This window comes from Populus alba, chromosome 4 (assembly GCF_005239225.2).
Source record: "Populus alba chromosome 4, ASM523922v2, whole genome shotgun sequence".
In the NCBI taxonomy this organism is placed as follows: domain Eukaryota; kingdom Viridiplantae; phylum Streptophyta; class Magnoliopsida; order Malpighiales; family Salicaceae; genus Populus; species Populus alba.
The window spans coordinates 21,415,278-21,427,121 of NC_133287.1; the positions used below are offsets into that span (position 1 = coordinate 21,415,278).

Sequence of the window (11,844 nt, forward strand, 5' to 3'; positions counted from 1 at the left end):
AGTTACTTCCTTATATCCATGCACATATTTGAATGCTCCACCACACTTTTATTGATATTTGATGTTTTATATGGGAGCTTGAGTTTGGTTACGATTACACTTGTGTTCCTAATCAAACATGAATCTTTAAAGTGTTTTTGTATAAATATGTTTAATGAGATAATATAATGAAAAGATTTTAGACTAAACTATATTTCTTTATTTACCATCTTTTAAAAAATTGTTATTTGATAAAGTGTGTGAAGTAAAAGGGTGTTTGGGAGTGAGTTTCAACTTGATTTTCATCAAAATTTAATTATTTTTTTTGCTTCAAATTATTTTTTAGTATTTTTAGATCGTTATGATGTGTTGATATCATAAACAAATTTTTAAAAATAAAAACATTATTCAAATGCTTTTTTAAAAAAAAATACTTTAAAAAACAACTACCAACATACTCCAAAATACAATTTAAATATCAAAATTAGGTATCTCAATAAAAAGCATGTACATGTCTCTCCACCAAGCATGTTTTTAACGTTAACCCAAGGTACCATACATATCTCACCAAAAATTCAATTCGAAAGCATACATTACATATGATAAAATTAATCACCAGGGACAAAAATACAGGGAGCCACTAGACGCTAGCACAAGTCCTTTTCCATGTCCTCCTTCTCCTCCCCCATCAATTCAGAAACAACATTCCAAAGACAAAACACCCCTACTAAACGAAATAATTACTCCTCATGACATGGCATTCCTTGACACCCGTGCCTGGTCCCCACCTACCGAGTATTAAAATACCCCGACACACACCGCGGGTCGCAATTTCCAAGTAAACAGAAACCCAAATCCGTAATTTGAAAACATCCTTGTTTTTTTTGTCCTCTCCATTAAAGGAGAGGAGAGGAAGTGGGTATTAAAGGAGACTCGTGGAGGCTTCAAGGGAGCGATGCGTGGAAGGGAAAACCGGACAGGTGACGAAGACATATAGACATTCATGCCTCTACAACACACACACAGATCCTTTCTTCTTCTTCACATGACCGATCGTAACGCTTTCTTTCTTGTTTTGCGGTCTTGATTCTCTTTTACATACTTACAGGTCTGAAAACCTGCATTGCCCTTTCCATCTTCTTTTCTCCCTTCTTTTAGATTTCTTTTGTAGAAAGAAAGAAGGAATAGAAGGTTTGAGTTGGGTTGCTCAAAGTTTTTCTGTGTTTTTTGTTGGTTGCAGAGAAGAGAGAGGGGGGGGGGAGACATGACGACGATGGAGGTTGGAAAAGTGCTGTACATAGTGGTGGTGGATGAGGAGGAAAAAAGAGATAAAGGGAAAGGGAAAGGGAAAGACTCTTTTAGATATACGCGTCCGGTTTTGCAGAGTACCCTGCAACTCATGGGATGTAAAGCACGTCATGCTTTTAAGGTAACACAAATACCCTTTTCTTTTCTCGTCAAATTTATCTTGGAAATTCGCAATATTATTTGGTTTTCTTTTCGAAAGATTTGCGATTCATAGCTATGATTATTAATAATTATGATGATTACTTGTAGATTACAATCGATCGTGGGGAAAGAGGGAGGGTGATAGATCTGCATTTCTTTTCTTTCTTTCTTTCTTTGCATTTTGTTTTTTTTTTTAAATCTGCAAGTTTTTTATTATTTTATTTTTGTTTGAAATGAAAATGGAAGTCATTTTCATTCATTATATCTATTTTGACTTTCCTTGAAATTGATTTTTTATGTTAACATAACTTGTGTTAGAGATTGGATGGTAATTTTTGTTTCTCGTGTCATGTTTTTCAACCTTGGTGAAAACACAATTGGTAATTACCTTTATGGTTTTCTTCGGTATCTTCTTATTTATTGCCTGTTTGAGTTCTGATTTTTTTTTTCTTGAGAAACAATTAATCATGCATATAGCATCTTGACCTTTAAGAATTTTAAATGTTATGCCTTTTCTGCTCATTACATTTATAGATTCTGATATATTTTTGGAGTTCTGGTATGGCTCTCCGTTGACTGATCTATTTTATATTTGCTAATTTATTTTGTACCTCAAGTGGTTGTGCGCATAATTAGTTGACTAATTATTGTTTTTGACTAGTGACTTGATTCTTGTTTTTTCTTAAAGAAGTGGACACCTTGCTGAGTACGTTACTCGTCTTTTCAGATTAGCCAAAGGGTTTTTGAGCTCATGAGAAGTGTTTCACATTCGAAAGAAGTTGAGATAACAGGAGTGGATGCTTCAAAAGGAAATAATGAAAAGGAAGATGGTTTGTCCAGTGGAGTTTTCTTGGGTAAAACAGAGGTTGGTAATAGTTTGGTTTCCGAGGAAGACAGAAATAAGAGCATACCATTTGAATTGTACAAAAGGCGAACCACTGTAGTTGTTAGAAGAGAGGCTTTCTTGAATTTTGTTTGTGATGCTCTGACCGAGTACAAGTATGTGGGGCCTAACCAGAGGGAAGACTTGGTTTTGGCTTGCAGGTAATTGTTAATCTTTTTATTCCTTTTCATATACGTTACTTGTATCCATGATTGGTAGATCAGTGTTTACTTACCTGCATCTATTCCTTCACAAGGTCCTTACGTTGCTAATTGTCATTATTTGCAATTCTTGGAATCTTTGAATATTCTTTTATGGAGGTCTTCTTGACATTTGCTGCCACATGTTGGTTGAGGTTTTTTATTTGAAGGAATAATACTACACGTTGAAATTTGGTCCTCTGAACGAAATTAAATAAAATCTGTTCATTTCATTGTCGAAATGTTCTGGGCACTCGCTTAAAAAAACTGTTTTAAATGTAGATGATGACTATTGTTTGAGTTCCACTCTCCCTTCTGTAATCTGTGCCTGTGGACTTTTTATTGAACCTGTTCTGTTGTGCAAGCTTTATCACAAGTCGTTATTGTTAGATAGCCCTATTTTTCAGGTTTGTATTGAAAAGGCAGTGTTGTCCAAGTATGCATGTGTAAACCTGTCCCATTCTGATTTTGAGATTTTTTTTCTGGCTTATTTTATTGTTTGATATGAGCTTGGTTTAGTGCGGTTTGCTGAATGTTATTGTCCTGCTCTTTACAGAATTCATTGGCTTCTCTCTTTTATGTATTGCATCTTGTCTGAATTATGTATTCTATGATGTGCCATCTTTTTATTGCAGAATCCGTGAAAGGAAGGAATCCGTAACGGTGCTGTTGTGTGGTACTAGTGGCTGTGGAAAATCTACCTTGTCTGCATTGCTGGTATTCATTTTACCATATAACCATGTTTGAATTTGAATCTGTAACTTGAAATGATAATGGTTTTTTTCTTCTGTCATTGATTCTTGCTATAGTGGGTTTTTTTTTTTTTTTTTAAATGTGTGTGTGTGTGTGTGTTTAATGAAAGAGTTGGATTTCTCTGTGTATGTTCAGAATTCTGAGTGTTTTCCATGGTTGATACAGGGTAGCAGGTTAGGAGTTACAACAGTGATATCTACAGATTCTATTAGACACATGATGAGGAGTTTTGTAGATGAGAAGCAAAATCCTCTACTTTGGGCCTCGACATACCATGCCGGGGAGTTCTTAGATCCTGTGGCTGTTGCAGAAGCAAAGGCTAAAAGAAAGGAAAAGAAATTGGCAGGCGCTGGAACTTTGCTTTCAAAGGATGAAGTATCTGATGGCTATACAGCTGGGAAATCTGGTAGCGGAGCACCAAAGGTGAGTTCTGGTGCTACTGAGGTTATTAGTCCAAAACAAATGGCAATTGAAGGTTTCAAGGCACAAAGTGAGATGGTGATTGACAGTCTTGATCGTCTCATTACTGCATGGGAAGAGAGGAAAGAATCGGTAGTGGTCGAGGGTGTTCATTTGAGCCTTAATTTTGTGGTAATAAATTCGTTCTTATCAGATGTTCTGCCAACTTTGTTTCTTCTTTTGTATATTGCCATAAATATGTTTTCTTAATTTTAATTCTCATATGCAGATGGGGCTTATGAAGAAACACCCTTCAATTATACCATTCATGATATACATTACAAATGAGGACAAACACTTGGAGCGATTTGCAGTTCGCGCAAAGTACATGACATTGGACCCAGCTAAAAACAAATATGTAAAATACATTCGGAACATCAGAACAATCCAAGATTATCTTTGCAAACGGGCTGACAAACATCTTGTCCCCAAAATCAACAACACAAATGTCGATAAGAGTGTGGCAGCTATTCATGCAACAGTCTTCAGCTGCCTTCGAAGGTGGGATGCAGGAGAACAGCTTTATGATCCTACCACAAACACTGTTGCTCTTGTTGATGAGGAGTACAGGAACCAGTGTGCTGCAAATTCATTGAGCTCCAAGGGGATGTTTCAGCTTATTCAGAGAAAAGGTTCTTCAAGGCATTTGATGGCTCTTCTTAATACTGATGGGTCTGTTGCAAAGGCTTGGCCTGTTGATTCAGTAGATGGTAACGGGAAGCTTGGAACAGGCCATGGGACTGACAGTGGAATAGGGAATCCAATGTATGGGCCATTGCTGATAGGCAAGGCTGAACCGGTTAATCTTCAGTTTGGTAACTTTGGAATCAGTGCTTGGCCTAGTGATGGTGGCACAAGTCATGCTGGAAGTGTTGACGAGTCCAGGGCTGATGGGACTGATACAGGGAGCAGATATTACTCCTCTTGTTGCAGCTCGCCAAGGAAGCCTGATGGGGCTGCCAAGGAGGTATTTGAATGCTTGTTATTAGTCTCTTCTAGTTTGACTATTTTTGTTGAGAAGTAGATAGATAATTTGAAATTGAAGGGATAAGAAACTTAGTGACAGTCTAGCCATCATTGATATCAGTATACAGCTGTTCAGGTTATTAGCATTAAAGATGAAAGATCTGCTATTGATTTTCTATAGACTGCTTTTTCCTGATTGGGAATTTGTACTTTTTAATTGCTCAGCTGAAGGAGGAGCATTCAGTGAATGGCAGTGATGAAGAAGTTGACGATCCACCTGAGGTGGACAGTGATGAGGATCTTAGTGATGATGATGACAAGCATGACCATGAAGAGGTATCCGTTAGTATGTTTTATTATAATAGCTACATTTTAACATCATTCATAAAAAAAATACTATATATCAAAATTTCCAGGAGAAAAAATACTAGCATTCATGAACTTATACTCTGCGCAGTAATTGGAATGGTATATTATTAAGTTGCTATGAATCCTGATGTAAACTGTGAAAGGATCTAGACACTTGCACTATTCCTCAGGATAGTTCAATTAGGAGACCCCTAAAATATGCCTTGACCAAAACCAAGACAGACATTCGTCTTTTTGATCATTTAATTTTTGTTAGTCCTCACATGCATGTTCTTTTCCCCTGCTGCACAGATCGGCTCAGTTGATGAGGAATACACAAAATCAGATGAAGAATATGATGATCTGGCAATGCAGGATGTTCTGGAGAATGGTTATTGGTCAGACGATGATGAAGAACCTAAAGATAGGCTCCCCCCTATTTCTGGGGGTAATGCAAGCCCCAACAAAATAGATAAGTACAAGCAGAATTTAGAGCGCTTCCTTGGAACTAGAAGTGAGCAGGTGGCTGAACCACTATGCTCCTACTCTTCTCTGCTTGTGGAGCAAGGTGAGAGGAGAATGTTGAGTTCAGGCAGTCTCAAAATAAGAAAACGTTCACTCAGCATTCCTGCCATCAGAAAGCACGGGTCAGTAATTAGTGATCCCATTCTCTCCGGAGCACCCCAAAGGTAAAGAAATGATTTTGCCCCAACTCTTCCCTTCTCTGTAATGTTTGTTTTTTCCTTGTTCATTTTGTGTCTCTTGGTGAGAGTAACGTAGGCATTTCACCAGTCTCGTGTGCAGTAATGCATAGTAGAGTTGCATGACTGGGAACATGTTATGTGCCTTTTTTTCTTTTCCAGCAAAAGCAATCAAGCAAATGAATATAACTGCAGTTATTTGAAGGATGGATGTTTTCAATGATAGTTGTGTTTATATCTGCTAATCTGCTAGACATATCAGGGCAGGGCTCCAAAATAGATTAGGTGTAATGGTGCAAATGAGACAAGAAGCTTAGTGGCATGTTACAGGTTTTGATCATCTCAACACTCCATAATCTGCTGTTGAGTTTAGCATGTTAGGAATTCAGTTTTTCAAGATAAAAGTGATTTTCTAGCTTAGTTTAATGAGTTCCATCTTTTTTATTTTATAATATCAAGAAAGAAAAGACACCCAAAGTCCCATGAAAAAAGAAAAAAAGAAAACAAAGTACTGATAATTTTTTGAGGAATTAGGGAATTGTCATATCTGTCTTGAGCAAACGATAATATATCAATCAAAACATTTCTGCATCAAATTCTATTCCATGCACGTCTCTTGCAACAACTCCAAATACTCTGCTCAACTAGTAAAATTTATTTTCACGAATCGCTCCTGATGGATATGATGTCTTCTTGGAGACTGATTCTGGACAAGGCTGTCAGATTATTTAATATGGTTTGATTCAAATTTAAAAATACAGCAAATTAATTCAAAATATAAACAAATTATTTATAAATAACTTCAGATGTTTTTTTTAGTAATACACAGGCAGAGTACGTTCTCCCCCTTCGTTTGTGTTCACAGCCATGCCAGCACAGTACATAGCAACCGGGTCTTGCGTCTGCATGGAAGCAGACCTTAGAACATCGCCGTCGTTGAAGAAGAAAGAGAGCATGGCCATCATCGAGAAAGCTTTCCTATTGCCATGCCACCCTTGGTTTTTAATAAAATCTCCTGCCCTTTCATCAAAATCTTAATAAGCTTTCTCTAAGAAAAGTATGGAATAACAAAAAAGGAGAGCAAGACTTGTTGTGGCATCGAAGATCATATCAAGCTATTTTTGTTCCTTCTTCTGTTCAAATTGTTTTCAAATAATTTGCAGGCAACTGATTTTTGAAAAGCCATTCTCACTTGTTCTAATTCAAAATCAATGAAATCCATATATTGTAAGTGTTTAACAATTACAGATCACCAATGCAAGATTTGTAATGATTGACACTTCTTACTCATAATATTTCTAATAAAAATTATAATCATAATAGAAAGACAAAATATAATTTATTGGCCAATTTTATCTCGATAATATATTTTATAATTAATAATTTCTTTATTATATATGTCTCTGTTATTATACATGATAATACTAGAAAAAAAAAGTTTTTTAAGCTTGATTGGGCTGAGACTCAACTAAGCTCCACAAAGCTTCGGTCACAACATTGAATATAGGAGAAAATTATTTAAAATTAGCAATATGCTAATATTGTATTTATTAAATAAAATATTTCAAAGAAAGGTTTAGTTATAATATCAATAACTTGGTCTACAATTGAAATAAATTGAATAGATAAATAGGTATCCCAATGTTCTCACACTAAAGGATTGGTGTCGTAACCAAGAACCCTAAGCTCAAATGATAAGGATTTTTAATCAATTCATTGTAGCTTATGTATCGTTAATAGTTTTGTATTCTATTAATGATCTGTACACAACTTGTTACTTAAAAGATTTTCAGGAAACTAAATTTATGGTCAAGAACACAACATACTTTTGTTGACTTTAGATCATCCAAAGAGCTTGACTAATCCGATTAAAAAAAAGCATAAATGTGAAAATTGGAAAACCTTATGATATATAACCCATGAGAGGAGGTACACCTTGTTAGAAATTTATTTTAAGAAACATTGTTAACGTATTAATGAGTACATATGAAGTCAAATTAAAAGTACAAACCACTCGTTTTCAGGTATAAAACTTTATTATAAATTATTCTCTAACAAAAATACTTCAACATGAAAAGATTATAAGACTTTTCATAACTTATATAATAGAAAGTTAAAGAACAAAAATCAATACCATAGAGAACTTTGAGCTTAAGTCACACTCGTTCACTTAGCTTGAATGGTACGAGCTCGGGCATAGGGCTTGAGACTAAGATTTACTCTAAAATACCTTTGGTCTAAAAATAATTTTTTTGTCAGTCCATAAATAAACATTATGAACAATAATCTTCCTTTACCTCAACATTTATTTTCAAATGTAAAAATCTATTAGGTTTTTTTTTATTATTTTTTTGTGGTTGGTAAATAAGGAAGATTGTGAGAATCAATTATGGTAACTTTCCATCAATTTTAGTTCCAAAAATAATGTAAAAAGGAGCTAAAAGGGAGAGGTTCTAAATACTAAATAAACTTTCATGCCTTCGTCTCATTTCCTCCCCTAACATTTCTCTATTTTTCTTTGATTATTTTAGAGCTTATGTTCAAGATTTTCGTAGAGAGTTTTTAATTTGTTTTTCAAGCTCATAAACATTGATTAGCAGTACAACTAATCAAGGTAGTGTTGTTGGGATTCTAAAAGGTTGATTGCAATCAATTTATTTATACTATGTGGTGAGTAATAAAGCCTTAAAGATAAATGATATAATCATTGACAATAATATGATTTGCATTTATTTTATATAAATGCTTCAACAAGTAAGTATATTAAATAATTTATTTAATATATTGGTTTCTTCACATGTATATTTAAGCAATTAGGCTTTATTTATTTGTTAATTTATGTAGTTTAATTTTATATATGATTATATTCTTGCCTTTTGTTTTTAATTATAAGGTTAAACTTATGTAATCTCGTATGTTAAACCATATGATGTTTTTTTATGGAATTCCATAATGGCCACTCATTTCTATATGAGATGGTATTTCCAACTTCTTTTCCTTTAAAAAATTATATTAATCTAGTTATTGCATTAAGACTCAAAACTATAGTTTTTCTTCTTCTTTCTATTTTATTTTATCATTTGGAAGGAATTTCGTATATTTTTTTTCCATTATACTATCATCTAAAAAGCCATCAACATTTACAATCTTATCATTTTCTTCTTCTTATTGGTCTCTTATATGGATGAGACCCAATGATTCATTTGAGTATTTATACCTCATTAAACTTTATCTTTTTGCTTAAAGGAGAGGAATGAATAGTCATTTCACCTTTGTAGTATTAATGGATAATAAATATTTTTTATAATTATATTAATGAGAAGAAATATCATCAATAAAAATATTAATGAAAAAAAAATATCACTAACATAAATATTAATGTGGATGAATATATTGTGTGTGTGTATTAATGAAATGAGAATATAGTAAACCATAAAAGACTTTTATAATGTGCATAAAAAAACAAAAGACTGGGTATTGAGTTTAAGCCATAAGCAAGGCCCAAAATGCACTAGGATGTGCAATAAACCCAATCGTATGGTCTGAAATCGAGAAGGAATTTAGATATAATGTTTGGGACTCAAGCGCATGAGCCAACAAGTGTCAAGTGCGTGCCTGACGCTTGAGCTCAGGGCTCATGTTTGAGCCCATGGGCTTCAGGCGCGTTTCTAAATATAAACACATTTACGTAGAAGTTTTGTGATTATGTAAGACAATTGAAACCATATTATTGATTTAATTAATTAAAATGGTGAGGACAAGCGTGATATTACAATTTTACCCAGACAAATAATTCTGTTCAGTTGGGGGCATTCCGTCCTTTTCAATTTCAGCCTGTCTACCTGCGCAACGGCAGCAGTAGCAAGAACAAGGTTTCTATGTCATCTCGATGACCTTAGGGTTCTTCTACTTTCTAAATTTGTAGTAAAAAAATTGAAGGCCGACGACAACTCCGGCGACTGTCATCTACTCACTTCTGCTTCTTTGGTTTCAATTTCCTTCAACTATCAGATCCAAGATCAATTATCTTCATCAGCTTTATCAAGGTAGCTTGTTTTTTTTCTTTGTTAAAAAAATCAAGATTTATTTGTGTTCAAGGATTGTACTCAATTGAGATTTTTTCCTGTAATTCTTGATATGGGATTTTTAGGGAAACAATGTTTCATTTTTTTTCGGGTTTATTTAGTGTTAGCTCAATCTCTTATGGCATGTGAAAAGGACGAAATTGCATTTGTTCAAAAGGGTTAGTAAGCAGACTCTGTTGATTGAATTGACAGAAAATTATGGTCTGTTTTGTTTTGTGAAGTTTTCAAGAAAATGGGTTGTGGGTTGTGTCAAGCTATATTTCTTTTTTGGATCGTATTTTGGTGCACAACGTTAATAGAGGGTGGTTTCATAGTTGTATGTATATAGGCATCTGTGTTAAAGAACAGAAGAATGTGTTTGGACTTCTCTTCGGAATGCTGAGAGCTTTTTTTGTGGGAAAGTTTTTAAGTGGATCAAAGAGTATTAGGTCAAGAGGTTAGGGGGAAGGCCCTTACTAAGACCCCCAGCCAAGCATGAATCCTGAGAAAGAATAGAAATGAGTTTGTGCTTAGTGATTTTCTGATTGTTGACGTAAAATAAGGCTTTACTTCTGTAAAACTCACCAGTGAGAAATAGTTAACTTTTTTTATGCTGCCATTACAGTTTTTTAGATGCTTGTGTGGGAATTGTTGTGTTTTCAGGATTGGGAGCATTGCAAACTTAATGAGTTTGTGTTGTTAACTCTCTGCTTTGCCATTTTCAACATGAGCAACCAATATAGCGAAGATCATGTAAGTAGAAAACATGGTGCTTTGGGGCTTGATATTATATCGGGACTTCAAGGTCATGTAAGTAGAAAACTTTAATAATTTAATTGTGGTGCAGGGAGAAGCAACTGTTGTGGGATTTGAAGTTCCTAGATCACCTGATTCAAGTTACAACAATGTCTACCCTGGTAATGAAGATGAGGTACGGGACCCACCTTCAGTGCCTCAACACCTGCAACACTCCTTGCTTAGCTACCCAGTAAGTGCAGACACTTCTGAAACCCTTCCACTGCCACAGAATGTGATTCTCAACCATCTTTACATTGAGAACCGGGAGGCCCCACGATCTGTGGTGGCTCTAGGGTTCACTCATCGCTTCCATTCAAAATTTGTCACTGTTGTGCTATACAAACCTGTTCAAAGGAGGGGAAGTACCAGCAATTAGTATGCGTATATAATAAACCTTCACTAGATTTTGTTTCTTTGCCCTTGTTGTGATGGAATTGGCTGCAATAGACTCCAATATGAGATTAGCCAAAACGAGAATATTTATTGCCTCGCATCACAGCAGTTGATGGAATTAGGTTTGTTCTATTGAACCTTGAAGTTCTCTCCACTTGAATTGTCTCTTGTGCCATGAGGTTAGATTTGCTTTACTTGTAAAGTATACATTCATATTCTTATGAACACTAATATGGTGGAATGGAGCTTATTTGTACTATGAAACCTGAAGATTTCTTTTATCCCCTGGATATGTGCATTTTGGTTTTCAAATGTGCTCCGTAATGATACAAATGGCTGTCTTGCAAACAGGGTCATGTTCATCCAGTCTAGCTTTGTTTTACCACTAGAAGGTTATCTGGCAACCAAGCGTTCCTCCTCAGTCACCCGTTAGGTTTTATGAATAGAATGAGTTAAAAGTTGAAACCCACATGATTGTATTAATAAGTTTCTTTAATTGATGGAATTATCTAAATATGTGGAAATAGCTCGCCCACTGTTTGAAAGAATACTTTGAGATAATCTGACCTATCAGTCCATACTGAATGCACCTTTTGTTTCTTTGCAATGCATTGTGTACACGGGCTATCCTCTGCAGATAATGTTGAGTTGTACTGTTAGGAGATCTTCAATGGTGGATAGATAAGGCCATAAGATGTGATTGCATCACCTGATTCCTAAACTGTTTTACTGTTTTGGGGCTGGTTTATATGGATCAATTTCTTATTATCAGTGATTAGGATGCCATTATGATGGGCTACAAAATTTAAACCATTGAATATGGTTTCATCGAGCTATGAAAATTAAGGAAT

General features: G+C 34.9%; 2 protein-coding genes across 2 annotated transcripts; both read left to right on the plus strand.

The window, feature by feature from the left end:
* The first annotated feature begins 851 nt into the window (after positions 1-851).
* LOC118038797 (P-loop NTPase domain-containing protein LPA1 homolog 1-like) lies at positions 852-5,945 on the plus strand. The gene is made up of 8 exons (XM_035045221.2): positions 852-1,087; positions 1,220-1,408; positions 2,156-2,472; positions 3,147-3,228; positions 3,430-3,855; positions 3,953-4,690; positions 4,915-5,025; positions 5,350-5,945. Exons 2-8 carry the CDS (start codon positions 1,244-1,246, stop codon positions 5,728-5,730), a joined length of 2,220 nt encoding a protein of 739 aa, XP_034901112.1. The 5' UTR covers positions 852-1,087; positions 1,220-1,243; the 3' UTR covers positions 5,731-5,945.
* Positions 5,946-9,535: 3,590 nt separating this feature from the next.
* LOC118038796 (SNF1-related protein kinase regulatory subunit beta-3-like) lies at positions 9,536-11,257 on the plus strand. Its single transcript, XM_035045217.2, has 3 exons — positions 9,536-9,784; positions 10,466-10,555; positions 10,650-11,257. The coding sequence occupies exons 2-3, from the start codon at positions 10,529-10,531 to the stop codon at positions 10,974-10,976; spliced, it is 354 nt and encodes a 117-aa protein (XP_034901108.1). The 5' UTR covers positions 9,536-9,784; positions 10,466-10,528; the 3' UTR covers positions 10,977-11,257.
* Positions 11,258-11,844: the final 587 nt, after the last annotated feature.